The sequence below is a fragment of the Brassica oleracea genome, chromosome C5, assembly GCF_000695525.1.
Source record: "Brassica oleracea var. oleracea cultivar TO1000 chromosome C5, BOL, whole genome shotgun sequence".
Lineage (NCBI taxonomy): Eukaryota > Viridiplantae > Streptophyta > Magnoliopsida > Brassicales > Brassicaceae > Brassica > Brassica oleracea.
Window position 1 is genome coordinate 28,131,653 of NC_027752.1, and position 15,441 is coordinate 28,147,093.

Genomic DNA, 15,441 nt, shown 5'->3' on the forward strand with positions numbered 1-15,441 from the left:
AAAAATAAGAAGAATAATGAATAGTAATGAGTTTTATAGGTTTTAAGTGAATAAAAATGAGTCTAAAGGCTTAAAATTCGAAGGCTATTGTTGATGTTGCTAGGGTGGCCGCTAGGAATGTCATACTGATATGTGTGTAGTATTTTGATCATAAATCCCTCAATACAGCTCCAAACGACTTGAAACCACCTCCATTGTAAAGCTAACTCAATTTACCATGTCTTCCCAAAAGACAAGTTTCAAAAGATATCTTTAAGACCTTCATCCATGCTTGTCTTTCACACGTTCGGTTCAAGACTCCTCGAAAGCTCCTTTTGTGCTCTAATCACCTCCAAAACTCCAAACAATTCATCCAACACCTACAAGATGCAAATGTACATGCAATAGACTCTAAATGCAAATAAATGTAAGGTTAATGCATGAATATATATGAAATAACAAAGCTAAAACTATGCAAAATCACAACACATCACATGGGACTTTGAGACATACAAATGTGTCTTCTGATTCGGACACGCCTCAGTGAACAATGGAAGGTAGTATTCATGATCAGTCCTGCGCATGATATATTTATGAAATTTTTACCCTCAGAGACATTTTGTGTTTTCAATTTCACTCAGAGACTTTCTTATGCTAGGTTTACTAATATAACCCTCAACTAGAGACATCTTTACTTAGATAGAAATCCCACCCAACAAGACCAACCTAATTAACCAAAACCAAACCGATTCCTTATCTTTTACTTTTTACAAACTCTTTCCTTATTTTTTACTTTTTACAAACCCTTAGTTTACCTTATCTTTTTCCCTTTTCACGGTTCTTGTTAATCTTCTTCAAACCTGAAGAACCCTAATCTCTTTCTCCGGCGAACCCATCTTGATCCAAAAAGATAATCTGAAATTGGAACCAATTCATACCCCCCCCCCAACCCTTGTCTCTTTGATTTTCTGATTCTCCTCTCTGAATTCACTTCTCTGTTTAACCAAATCATCGTCTCGCCTTCCGTTTCTCGACCCAAAAGTTCTGGAGCTTTGCAGTCCAAATCAAACCTCCCCAGACCTTTGTCTCCTTGATTTTCTGATTCTTCTCGAGGCTCAGTTCCGTGGAAACGATGGCGGTGGCGGTGGAGGGCATGGTGGAAGAACGGTGGATACCACAGTGGAGGCGGTGGTGGTTGTGGAGGCGATGGGGGAAGACGTATGGATACAATGGTGGTGGTTGGTGGAGGTGGCTGCCGAATCTTCATCCACAAAACCTTGAACATAAGAGCCCATCCACAAGATCTTCATCCACAAAACCTTGATTCATGTGTTCACATTTTTCAGTGTCCATAATTTTACCATCCACAATGTGTATGTTCATATCTAACTCATCCACAACTTTTCGTGTCCACAAACACTTGACATGCAAGGTGCAATTTCTGCTTCAAAATCGAACCATTTTAGCTTTGTTTTGTTTCTAAGGATATATCTCAACTTTCGTCTCTTTGTTCTAAAATTAGCAGAGAATGGAGAAGAATAGCTTATTCCTTGTCAACTGTTCACCGTAACCACAACTATTGCGTCCATAAATATCCATCCATAAGTATCCAAGTTTCTTGCGTCCACATTCTTTATGTCCATAAATCTTCTATTGATTATGCTCGATGACTTTTCAGATTTACTTAACTTTTCTACTATATTTATGTACATATAACAAGCAAAAAGATAATTAAACAGATTTTAGTTTGCTTGTCCATAATTCTTGTTTCTACGACTCATTTGTAATTTACGTGTTCACAACTCTTGAATCCACTTTTTTTTTTCTATCCACAATATAGATGTCCATATTTCATTTGTCCACAAATGCTTAATCCAAAAATCTGAGTTTACAACTACTTTTACTCTTTAGCTTCTTTCATTTATTCCAACCAGAAGGGATATCTGGTTTGGTTCTTTAAAGGGAACATCCTCTTCCCATTCACGCTGGTTAACAAGCTGAGTGCTTTTTTGTCCACCACAAAGACTCATGTCCCAACAATGTGTGTCATATCCACTATGTGTCTTTGAGCGTAAACAAAAGATACAAAGTGTCTCTGAGTGTAAACATCTCTATATTTATCTCTGGGCAAGTGTGGAATAACATAAGAATCTCTAAACCCACGTGGTCAGTACCAAATATTCTCTCGCACAGGACAGCTCTTCCACGTCATTCTTTGACGTCCTGGTTATTCGTCCTCAACGGGAATCCCACTTTGGATAGATTACATTCTTGGGGTTATGACATCGGCAAAACTTGCATTCTATGTGGTCTCCATGAAGAGACAATAAATTACTTGTTTTTCGACTGTCATTACTCTCTATATATTTGGAAAGATCTTATGGTGAAGCTAGGGATTTTCAATGCCCCTCATTCGTGGCCAACTCTGATTCAGTGGCTGATCTCAAATTCTGGATCTACCACCTTGAAGGTGGCTATTTTTCAAGCTTAGCAAGGAGCAATCCATGTTATATGGGATGGGCGGAACAGCCGTTATCATGACGGGATTACAATGCCTCCTCACAAGACTTTTAATTCCTTGGTTTCTCTGCTAAGAAACAAGGCTACTGCTCTGGTAAATCTTAGACGTTGTACCGGGGATCCACCCCAGCAATTCTGGTAGGGAGACTAGAGCCCTAAGTAGATTTGGATTTATTCTGCTGCCTCTTTACTTTTCTTTGTTTTTGTACTAACTTGCTGCCTCTTTCATATTTTCTCTTATTAATGAAAGCCTTTTAACATTTTTTATGTTAATCTTCCAAAGATTTTGTTTATATATCAAATTTCTTCGATTTATTAATTTTTCTTTAATTATTTACTAAATTTAATAATTATTTCTATTTTTATTTTGAAAGAAACATATTTTGGGTATTGATTTGACATTTTCTGCTTTAACATTTTTTGCTGCTTTAAAATAATATGTGGATATTTTCAATAATTTATAGCCTCAACTTATATATATTATATGTTATTTGTGAATAATTTCAATAGCATACAACCTAAATTTTAAAAATCATATATTATAAATTTATATAGCTATAATTGTTTGGAAGTCTTGCATTTTAATTAATTATTATATTTTATAATTATTTTAGGGAAATACTCTAGGATAGCACTAAAAAGGCTTCTATCACAAAAATAGACTCTAAGAATCAAAATGACCAAAATATTTCATTAAAGAGGTAAATATACACTTATACCTCTAGGGTTAACTAATCCAAACCTTAGGGTTTAGAGTTAGGAGATGGGGATTTGGGTTTGAGGTTTAAAATTTTATAAAATAGAAAATAAATATTAAAAATTTGAAAATAAAAATTTTAAAAATAGTTTCAAAAAGTATTTTCAAATTACAAAAAAAATTGAAAAATAAATAAAAAAGATTTTCGAAAAAAAAATTCAAAAAAGTAATAAAAAAGTCGAATTTGAAAACATATAATCGAAAACTATAAAAAAAATTATTTTTTTAATTTTTTTATATATCTAGAGTATTAGTGTCCTTTTACCTATTAAATGAAATATTTTGGTCATTTTCCTCCTTGTGATCTATTTCTTGTGACCAAAACTTGAAAATAGTCTATTTATGAGAATTGCCCATTATTTTATATTAAATTTCGAAATAATGATATAGATATTAAGTTAACATATTTATAATTTTTTACTTTGTTAGTTTACCTTGTTAGATAGTAATTTCTATTTTATTTTGAAATATTGATATTTTTAGAAATAGCAATCTAAAATGCTGATTTGTAACAGTACGATTGGTGGTTTTAAATCCTATGTGGACGCCTTTGATAGCTTATAGCCTCAACTTTTAAATAGTATAGATTGATTACAAAATAAATGTTACTCTCCAAAAATGATTCTCTATTAATAAGAAAAGGATATTATAGTGCTTATAACAGTCTTTCTATTTGTATAACAACGCTTGATTTTTTTTTTAGCGTTTGTCAATTTAAAAACGTTATGTTTGTTAAGGCGGGAAAATAAAGAAATTTAGCTGCTTAATTTGTTACAATAAGGTATGTTCTCGTTCAATCGTTCTTCTTTGTTCTATCTCATTGAGAAAAAAATAACAATTATCTCTTGATCATTCACTCTCTCTCTCTGGCCCCAAAATCAATATCGAAACACTCGGTTGACTCAATGACAATAGCCGGCAGCCGCAACGAGTTGTCGAATCAAATGGAGGTGGGGTTAGATTCGTTTCAGAGACAAGTCGCGGAAAGGTTTATCGATCTAACTGCAGGAGAATGATAATGAGAATCCAAGCACGGCTGCTTCAAGCGCTTAAGCCATGGAATTGGAGAAGCCGAAGGCAAAGCAGAACAAGGAAGGAATTAGTTACATCAACAGCCGCGAAGCCATGGACTCATCAGCTCGTCTCTAGAATCCTTCGCTCCTTACCCAGATTCTTCTTCAATTCCCCACTTTCCATCGGTCGGCAAAAGGGTTTTCGTCACCGGTCACTTTAAAGCAGAGAAACCTCCGTGAAGAATCAGTCCGACAAAGAAAGCTTCACCTTTTTCTTCATGATTATGTTGCACAGTAGCCGAGTATGTCTGATTCTGTTTTTCGTTCTAATGAGGGTAGTGAAATTGAATTGTACATCAAGATTGGTCTGATGAGAATGATGTCAAGACGCTGTATTATAATGTATTGAAGCATCAGGAAAGGAAGTGTCTTCACAAAACAACGAGGAGGTACTTCTGAACTTTAAAAATTGACTTTTTTATTGAGCTCTATTCTCGTTTCTATCACATTTTGACAAGTTGGGATTAGTTTGTTTGAGTTACAGTGCAGTGTCTTATCTATTGTGGCAAAGGATGAATTTTTATTCGGTTTATCTTTTAGCGTAATGCACATTTTGTTTTTGCATATTCCAGATCTTGGGAAATGGTTTGACGCCATCTGCAGCTGATGTTGCTGTGTATGCAGATTTGCATTCTTCAGTGGTAATGACTGTTATAATGTTCTTGTTATATGTCGTTTCTGTGACATCTTTGTTTTGTTCCTTTTATCTTTTGCTGAAGGCGAAGACAGCGATGATGTTGAGAAGGAGATTTCTAGGCAAGCTTCCAAAACCAAGTCTGTTAAGGAAGTACGTTTCCCAATCTCACTCTGTTTCTTAGTTTTAGATTCTGCTAAGTAGTTAAAAGGTGTTGTGTTGAATTAGACTGAGGAGTAGCATAACAAGGCGAGAGTCGTTGTCTTAGTTTAGATCAGTCCTTGTCAAATGTTCTGAATGACAAATGCTTTTTGTTTCTTATGGTCTTGTTTTCTTTGAGGTCTTGAAGGGTATTGTAAGAAATGGATAACATCAGTGGATTGCCTAATGAACTGTTGGTGAGGGTACTATCGTTAGTTCCAACATTCACTGTTTGTACTTATGGATTTTATCGACAAGAACCTGCCATTACATAGAGCTCCTGTCATAGAAAACTTGTGTCTTTCTTTATGAGAGTCAAGGGTGGGTTCAGATTGCTGTATATCGCTATCTACGTAAGCTGGACGTTTCTTATTCTTTGGTTAAGAAAGAAAACATGGTTCCCAACAGCTTGTTTACTTGCAAAACACTTGTGATCTTGAAACCTTGAACCAATACATGTCTTTTCATTTGTATAACATAATTCTACTTTCATATGTTTTTGTGATCAGATTGTTTTGAATATTGAGTGAGTGATTTGGTTTCGTTGCGGACCGGTTCTAGATTGTCAGTACCTGATTTTTTTTCTATGATATAATATTTGGCAATTAAATATCTGAAATTACCGAAATGTATTCGAAAAGCCAAAAGTATAATTAAAATCCAAAATTTAAAACATATTTATGAAAAACCAAAAGTATAATTAATAACATACTTTACTCTCAAACTGTATACTTTAAAATTTACCATAATTATATAACCTAATCATACTCCAGAATTCTAGTTTTAATTAACAAAAAAAAATTATTTTTTCACAGTTATAACCGGTTGTAATTTTTTTAAATTTCATTTTATAAATTTATTTTTTGTTTATTTGTATGTGGTAATTTGTATTTTTTTTTAAATAACAACATCCTAAACCCTAAACCCTAAACCTTAAACCTTAAACATAAATTTTAAAAATTCAATCTTTTCATAATATAACTTCAATCTTAAACTTAAACTCAAAATTTAATCATTTAAAAATTAGAATCTCAAACTTAAAAACTTCGAACACTAAATATACACTCTAAATCTAATACCCTAAACCCCAAACCTGAACCCAACATATAAAGTCTTTAGTCTAATCTAATATTTTTAACATCAAGTCTTAAATTTAAAAGATCCTAATTTTATACTATCCAATGCGTACAAAAGTTAATTTTCAAATTTTAAATCTTAACCTTTTATTATATATATATATATATACCTCAAATCATATATTATCATTACTTTACATTAAACCATATCACATATTTCAAATGCTATATCACAGACATTAACATTTAAATAAAAACTGAATTTTAATGATGAAACCAAAATATAAAATCATATTTTTGTATTATCTAACATAGAAATTACTATACAAATCTACTAAGAGATAAAACAACATAAAATAGAAATAAAAATTGTCATTGACCTACCGGGATCACATTCTTTACCATTGGATTAGATTTAATTTAACAGACCAAATCTAACAATACTCTCTCTTTCTTTTTTTTTTCTCCGTGTCGACCGACTTTTTGACTATCTCTTTGCCTTTATTTTCTTTTTCTTTCTGAAAACTAGTCTATCTATAGATTCTCTCTCAATCTTTAATATCTCTATCAACAAATTCAAAACTTATTTTCTTCTTCCTCAGTCATCTCCTTCAACTTTGTTTCAATCAAAGCAGATTCTTCAAGCCATGGCTGGAGGAAGACATGACAACAACGCTGGATCTGTCTCTCTATTAGTTTGAATCTAATTTTATTTGTTTTGTTTTTAGGGTCGATTCAACACATGAGAGGCTGAAGAAGATGATGGTACATCCGCTCGTCACCACCACCATCGCTTCTCAGATCCATCCGTCTTCACCGGGGTCATGTTCTCATAGAAAGTCCTTGTCTTTGATCGGCCATTCAAAGGAGATATCTTGCCGGAGTCGGAACGAGCCGGAGTCGAAGCGGGAGTCGAGTCGGAGCTGTGTCGGATTATGTATGCGGAGGAAGACGGTGAGATGATGACACGGTAAGGAGAATTGGTGGAGGAGTTTATGATGGTGGAGGATGGAAGAAGACATCAGATGGCGTAGCTGACAGCGTGTTTGAAGTGTCGATGGTGGAGGATCCGGTAAAGGTGGCCGCGGAAGTGAAGCTCTGCGGCAAAGGAGGCGGAGGCGCGAAGAGTTAGGGATTTTTTTTATGTTTTTTTTTGTTTTTTTTTTTTTACAATTAAAACAAATTTGGTTTAACGTGTAAACTGAATTTATTTGTAAAATGGTTATAATTAATAAATAAATTTTAAATTTTTGTTTCTAAATTAGTTTTTAATTTGATTTTAATTAATTATTTTTAATTAATTAATTTTTAATCAATTAATTTATTTAATTTTTAATTATAGTGTTATATCTATGTCATTTTAACAATTGTATAGAACCAATCGCTATCGATGTTTATTAACTATAGAATTCGAAAGATCCGCTATCAAAAGTGTCAGACCTATGATAACGGGCGCTGTCAGAGCGTTTTAAGAAATATTATTATATTAAACTCATAGCATTTAACGACGCTATTAATATCCAGATTTCCTGTAGTGATTTATTCCTACTAAAGAGTTCTGGTATTTCTAGTTATTTCTCGACTTCACCTTCTTAAGTAATACCAAGGGTTTGTCGTAAAAAAATAACATATATAATTGAAAATTTTACTCATTGACAATGGAGAAAATGATTTTTTTTTTCTCCTCCTCTTACTCATTTTTCTTTGCTCCTCTTCTCACCTTTCTGCTTAACGTCGATATGCATGTTTTCTGGTGGAGGTCTTGCCGTTGGGGTTCAAAATCTGCTCCAGGGGGAGATAGATCTGGCTTGCTGAGCTCTTCTTCTTCTAGAGCTTAGACGAGGCGTCGAGGGTTTTGCGGCCGAAGAAGTCAGCTTTTTAGGGCAAGGCTAAGGCGGATATAGTTTTCTCGTTGTAGATCTTTTCAGCGTTCTTAGCGGTGGAGGCACATGAGGTACATGACTGCCTCTCTGCTCTGGTTCATATTTTGTTGGTGTGCGAAGTCAATTATTCGGTGTGGAGTGGAGTGTGTAACTTTCTTTGTATCGAGGCTTGGTGTCCTGTCTTGGAAATAGGTCTAGATTAAGCTCAGGGGAGGCAGCAGATGTCTTGTTCTCTGTCGGCGCGTGCTTAGGGTATTGGCAGTTGTGTGATTGTTGTTTCCTTGGGGGTTTAGCGTGTGCAGTTTAGGTACTGTTGTACTGAGTTGTCGTTATGGTAGCTTATGTTTCAATGTCGAGGCTGCTCTCTGTTTTCTTGTTCCTCTCATGTCCTTCCATGTTTGAGAATCAAGATTGCTCTAGCCATTTTGCGAGTGGTTTTGAGTTTCTTTCAGTCATGCTTCATTGGTTTTCACTTCATCTCTCCAGTGTGGCCAGCCCTGAGGCGTAAAGATGACCGGTTTCAGGTTCTTTGGACCTTAGCAGAGAGCCTTAAATTGTGCTAGTTGGGTTCTGATTTCTGAAGATCTTGGTGTTTGATGTTGTCTCTACCGCATCCCATATTTGTTCTGAGGATGGATGGATGGATTTCGTTTGGTGGTTCCGAGATCATCCAGCATATTCAATCTTCACCTGCTGGTTTTCGAGGCCCTATGTATCATCACAGCCTCTCTTCCATTCGGGGTTTGCTCTTAATGTCATGAAGAAAGCGAGCTTGAAGCGATCATCTAAGACTAGCTACTCCGGCAATGACTCCAAAAGAACCGGCATCCGAAGCAATGAGTTAAACCTCACTTTTTAAGTGGTTATCATCGAAGACAGAAAACATTTAATGATACTTTAAGGATTTCAGAGCGCTCTAGCGAAACGTATCGGTATGGTGGGCAAACGAAGCTAGTATTGTAATGTTTGAATTAGAAAATTTTATTCAAATTAATACATGAATTTCTGTTTCTTTATACATATATATATATATATATATATACATGATTTTTATTTTTTTTTGGTGTAAGAAAATACGATGTCTTCAATGTTAGAACTTAGAATATTCCAAATTAAAACCAAGAAAAATACTACGGGCTCCAAGTTTATTATACGTCACTGAATAAATAAGGAAATTTTTTTTTTAAAGCAAAAAAATGATAACAATGTCTCTTTAAACTAATATCTATTTTGTGTCATTTTTGCCCATAACACCCTTTAATATTTTTGAAAATAAATTTAATAAATAGTTTTACAAAAAAAAAAAAAAAAATAGTAACTTTTGATAAAATACCAATATGAACTTTAGAGGTATTTTTTCAGATGTTTAAATCATAAATTTTAGATTATATTCTAAATAAAGTATAAATGACATTCTGCGAAGTAGAAAACAAAATCTACTTTTTTCATTGAATCTAAAATGTTTAGAATATGTGATCTACGTAAATAAGAGTATTCTAAAACTATTTAGAATACACATTCCGCGCTCAACCTACTGATCTAAAATCTTTAGAAATCAAAATCTACACATTAATATAAATCTACAACACGTAGAAACCGACTTCTACAGATTTACTGTAAATCTAAAACATGTAGAAATCAAAATCTGCATATTACTATAATTCTAAAAACCTGTAGAAATCGATTTGTACAAATTAGTTACGTTGTATTCTACAGATAAAAAATCAGTTCCTAAAAATATGGAAACAAAATATTTGGGAATATTCACTTTCATATTTTGAAAAAAAATCGATTTTTTTATAAAAAAACAAAAAAAACAAAAAAACAAAAAAAAATTACAACTTTAAGGGCAATAAATAATTAGTTAAGTCATAACCTTAAATGGTTGGTAGCCTCATAATAAGAATTAAATGTTTAAGCAATTATATATATCAAAAGCAGTTAAGATCCCAATATGGATTGAAGCTGCTGCATTTCAAAATACTCATCTCTATCGCATTGACCAAAAATTCGTCCGTACAACTCTTCATAATCATCCACTTCCAAATCCTGCATCCACCCCCTCCTCGGCGAGTCCAATGGAAATTCATTAATCGCCTGAATCTGATCCGGAGACAATCCGACCCGAGAATGTCCCTGACCCGACCCGAGATCTGCTTCAGTAGACGACACGCCCGGTTTAAACAGCAGTGCTGCCTCCTGAGCAGCAGCTTGAATGTGCTCGGAACTTGAGCTTTGCGGCTGAGGAAAACTGTCAGCAAGCTCCGGAAAGTTGACATGTGTCCCACGTCCTCGGAGGTGAATAGCCGCAACGTCGTAAGCAGCTGCGGCCATTTCGGCCGTCTCGTAGCTTCCGAGCCAAATACGGGTTTTCTTACCGGGTTCTCGGATTTCCGACACCCATTTTCCCCACTTCCTCTGGCGAACGCCTCTATAAGGCACTTGGTCAACAGAGAATCGTTGTTCTAGTTGACCAACATTTTTGTTTTCCATGTAACTAATACAAACGTGTTTAATACCTATGAGAGGGGTGTGTGTGTGTGTTTTGAAATGTGCTTAATTAGATCGAGGACAGAGTTATAGAGTCCGTGTTTAAGTGGAATCGTATATATAGACAGTAAAAGAAAAGAAATGAAATGATGGGATGGAAGTTTTGTGGAAGACTTTGTTTGGTTTCAGGTGAAGTGAGCTTCCCACGTAGTTACCTGTGGAGTGGGACTATGCTGTCATGCATGCATGTGTCTAATTCTACAGAATCGACGGGTTTCTATAATTTAAAAAGATGTTCTTTTGACATGAATAAACAAGTGCATTTTTCGAAAGCTGTTTTAAATAAATAAATAAGTGAATAAATAGGTGCATTTGCAGCTATAATCTCTGCTAAACATTATAGGATATTCAAAACAATTTATATTTTCATTGAAAATCAGTATTATTGCCATTTTATACAACTTGATTATATCATCCCAAACCATTTAATATTTAACACAAATATTAAAATAAATTAGAATATGTAACAATAAAAATATATTACAGGTAAAAATCATATTAGCCATTTATATATATATATATATATATTTAACAGAATATATTAAAATATGTTTTTCAAACATTTTTCAAAAATTGTTTGGTTTTCGATGCGGATTGGGTTTGATATTGGTTTTCAGTTATAACACTTGAAAAACCGTTCAAGTATATAGGTCTGGTCTAATAGATTATGAGACTTTGATTTTCAGGTCAATTCCAAGTCAAGTTTTTAAGGTATGAATATTCTTGACTAATTATGTTAGATAACTATTAAGAAAATATAATATGTTACAAAGTTTAAGAATAAATATTAAAAATAAGTTTTGAAATGCATATAGTACAAATGTATAGTTTTGCAACTTGACATATTTAATATAGTTACCAAAAGTTATATTAACTTAGATATGATTACAGAAAAACACAAATATAAAAATTAAAAGCAAAAATAATATACTCGCCATTTGAAAGTGCGCATCAGAATCTAGTATTCATATAATTTAGCATTATTTATTTATAGTTATATTTTCAGATATTTATATAATTTGAGATTTATTTTTTAAAAGAAAATCAATAGTTACATATCTTTAATAACAAAATTATACATGAAAAAAAGAAAAAGAAAAATGCATACATGGTTTTCTCAACAAAAACATACATGATCTTCAAATAGCCGGAAACGACTTCGTAAGGATCTAATTTTACTATCCTTGCTGGCAGTTATACGATTATTGATTATTTTTTCTTAGTCAGTTTAGTAGATTGTGTTTTTTTGGTAAACTTTTTAGACCAAATGCAAAGAAAGTTTATTAATTGGTTCGTACGTCTTTCTTTTTTTTTGACAAAAACTTAATTATACTTCTTTCTTACATTTTAAAATACTTATAAGTTATAACATTGATTTTAAATTAAGGTTTCGATTGGCAATGTTGTACAGCCAATTATGTTAATGCCACCGATTTTTAAAAATAATATAAAACATTTTTTTTTCTTTTATATCTCCCCGCTGCTGTTTATACGGACAACATCGCTGCTTTTTTTTTTATATTTAGAATTGTGAGCACATCCTTTATATACTAAAAGATAAACACGGTAATAAATGCGTTCACATTATAATAGACATAAGACAGTTTAATAGCGATTTGAGAATTAGTATGTTGATGTATCACGTGTAGAAAGCTTCTTAGCTAAACTCTATATAAATGTGTCAACACTATATACATTATGTTTTTTTAATATAAAACTCACATGTAGGATTCAAATAAAATTTACGTTATCCGGAATTTTCGGTTCGAATCAAAATGGATAACAAATCAAAAACCAATTATATATATAATATTATTTTTATTGTTTACGGATTGAGCTGGGCAAAGTATTCATAAATTTTGATTCAATTTGTTATTTGTTTTGATTCGAATCGAAAAATCTGGATATTCGTAACTCTACGAAGCAAAAAAAAAAACTAAAATGCAATATTTGTAAAAAAAAAGTAAATCACAAATACTAATATTATTAGGAACGAATATCCAATTCAATCCGCTATATACATATAAATACATATATTTAAAGAATTATATATATAAGTTATATATTATAGTTTATATAAGTTTTACAACATTTGAATTTATTATATTAGGCATTCAAATTTAAAAGGTTAAATAATGTTTTATTTTTGTAGTAAAATATTATTATTTTTAGATTTCTTCATTTATTTTAAAAAAAATTATTTTGCTTACAGATCAAATCGGATATCCTTTAAAATTCTAAAAAATTTCGGATATCCGAGACACTAAATATCCATGTGGCTAAGGATCAAATCGACACAAATGCCTCCAAATACCCGGAAATTCGATCCTTGCCCACCCCTATTGATGGATAAAATTTGATTTTCTTAATATAAAATTTATTTTACTAATGTCTAGGTATATTTCATTTTTAATTCATTTTCTTTTAAGAATTTTATATGTCATGTGTTATTTTGAACAAAAATATCATTTAATATTAATTAACATAATTTTTATATATTTATCCACCACCTTTATATACTTTTACATACACATACATGTGGACTTTGACGTAAATACCTTATAACTAAATATTCACCACAACTGAAGTATCTAATTTTCTTGGAAGTTGAAATATTATTTTTCTTAATGCTTTTGTCACTATCAACTATTATCCGTTTAGAAGCTACAATAAGAAACCATAGGTTTGACATTAAAACTATCTAAAATTCAGAACATGAAAGCAAACAAATAATAGTAACTTTTTGTCATCACCAGAAAAACCAAAAACATAAAACATTTCAACTGAACAAACCAAAATAAATATTGATTTAGAATGATTGTTATATTTTAGGAGATTCAATCTAACTTAAAACCAAACCAATATCCAACTTAACCAGATTTACTGTCTCTTTATTAAAAAAATAATGAATTTAATAATCATATTCCACGTAAGACGCAGATTATTACCTAGTATTTATTATTTCTAAATATATGATTTTCTAAAGTTCAGTACTAATCAAGTAATCATACAGAATATTAAATGGTTTTGATAAGAAAAAATAGGTACTTATTATTTAGATAGTCTTATTCTATAAATCTGTTGTCCAATAATTCCTTTTTATTATTTTGATATCACCAAGTAAATCGTTTAAGTAAATGTAATCATTTACTATTTGAAATGCTGATTACAGTAATTGTTCTCTACTTTTCTATGTGTAGGTTTGAACTTTCAAGTACGCGTTGGTTTAATTCGTAGTCTCTCGAATCTTGATTATCCCATAAAACAGCATAACACGATTTTTGAACATATGTCCAAGAGTCAAGATGTAGAAAAAAAGGAGCACGAGACCAGACAGAAGTGTGATGATGACATTTACTCTAAAAGAATATGAAATCTGTATCTACCCATAGACTATCAAGTTGACCAAATTAGTGTAGAGTTCGTTACGAAGGTGCGGAGAAAGAGAAATCTATTAATGTTAACCAAAACACGATTTAAGAGCATCCCTATTGAGAGTTCAAGGAGAGTTTACACAGTTTTTAGAAAACAAAAATACCAAAATAAATAAAAGAAGTTAACTTGTTTCCTGCAAGGTCACTGCATTGAACCCGGGTCATCACTGTAGCGCGGGTTCCACGGCACGTGACGGTCTGCGATTGATCCGATTAATTAATTTAAAAAAAAAAAAAAAAAATCAAACAGAAAAAATAAAATAATAAAAAAATACTTTGTGAACCTCTTTAATGGAGTTCAGTGATGCAAATGCGCTAACAGATGTAAACTACTGAAGCCAGACTGTCATCCAAAGTGTTTGACAAAAAAAGAAAAAGAAAAAAAAAAGACTGTCATCCAAATAATTTATTGGATTATAGTAAAGCCTCGCGTGTCGAATTTTTCACTAAAAGAAAATAAATGGTTACGTGAGGTCACTACCACCGCCACTAACCACCACACTCGCAATCCGTACGGACCTGGATAATCCGGTGGTCAAAAAGGTCTCCATGTCAATCTCACCGTCCATATTCTCGAGGGACCCTACATATGAATGAATATAACAAAAATAACTTTTCAGTCTATTCCTTTTTTCCAAAGATAAATCAGTCTATTCGGGATCATACCAGCACTAATATACCGGATCCCATCAGAATTCTACGGTTAAGCGTGTTTAGACGAGAGTAGTAATAGGATGGGTGACCTCCAGGAAAGTTCTCGTGTTGCACACCTAAAAAAAAGATGTTTCAAAAAAAAAAATCAGCCTATTCATTTGAACTCTCATATATGTCTATTTGTTCAATAATTTACTATTTTATGACCGGCTCTTGAAATGACGAGTATATTTTTTGTTTTAATTTTTTTTTGAAAATTTTAATTTTTATATTTGTGTTTTTCTTGTAATCATATTTGTGTTTAATATTAATTTAATAAAATTTTTGGTAACTATATTAAATATATCAAATTGCATAACTATATATTTATGCCATATACATTTCAGAAATTATTTTTAAATTTTATTCATAAAGGTTGCAACATATTATATTTTCTTAGTACCTAACATAATTAGTCAGGAATATTTGTACCTAAAAAAATCATTTCAGAATCAACTCGAAAATCACAATCTCATACTTTATTAGACCTTACTTATATATTTGAATGGTTCTTAAAGTGTTATATCCGAAAACTAATATCAAACTCGATCCGCACCAAAAACCCAACAATTTTTTCGAAAAATATTTTTAAAAATCTAAATATTCTGATATATATATATATATATATATATATATATATA

At 32.1% G+C, this 15,441-nt stretch overlaps 1 protein-coding gene across 1 annotated transcript; it reads right to left on the reverse strand.

The window, feature by feature from the left end:
* Positions 1–10,020: 10,020 nt before the first annotated feature.
* LOC106293993 (ethylene-responsive transcription factor ERF022-like) lies at positions 10,021–10,686 on the reverse strand. The gene has a single exon (XM_013729618.1). It carries the CDS (start codon positions 10,614–10,616, stop codon positions 10,065–10,067), a length of 552 nt encoding a protein of 183 aa, XP_013585072.1. The 5' UTR covers positions 10,617–10,686; the 3' UTR covers positions 10,021–10,064.
* Positions 10,687–15,441: the final 4,755 nt, after the last annotated feature.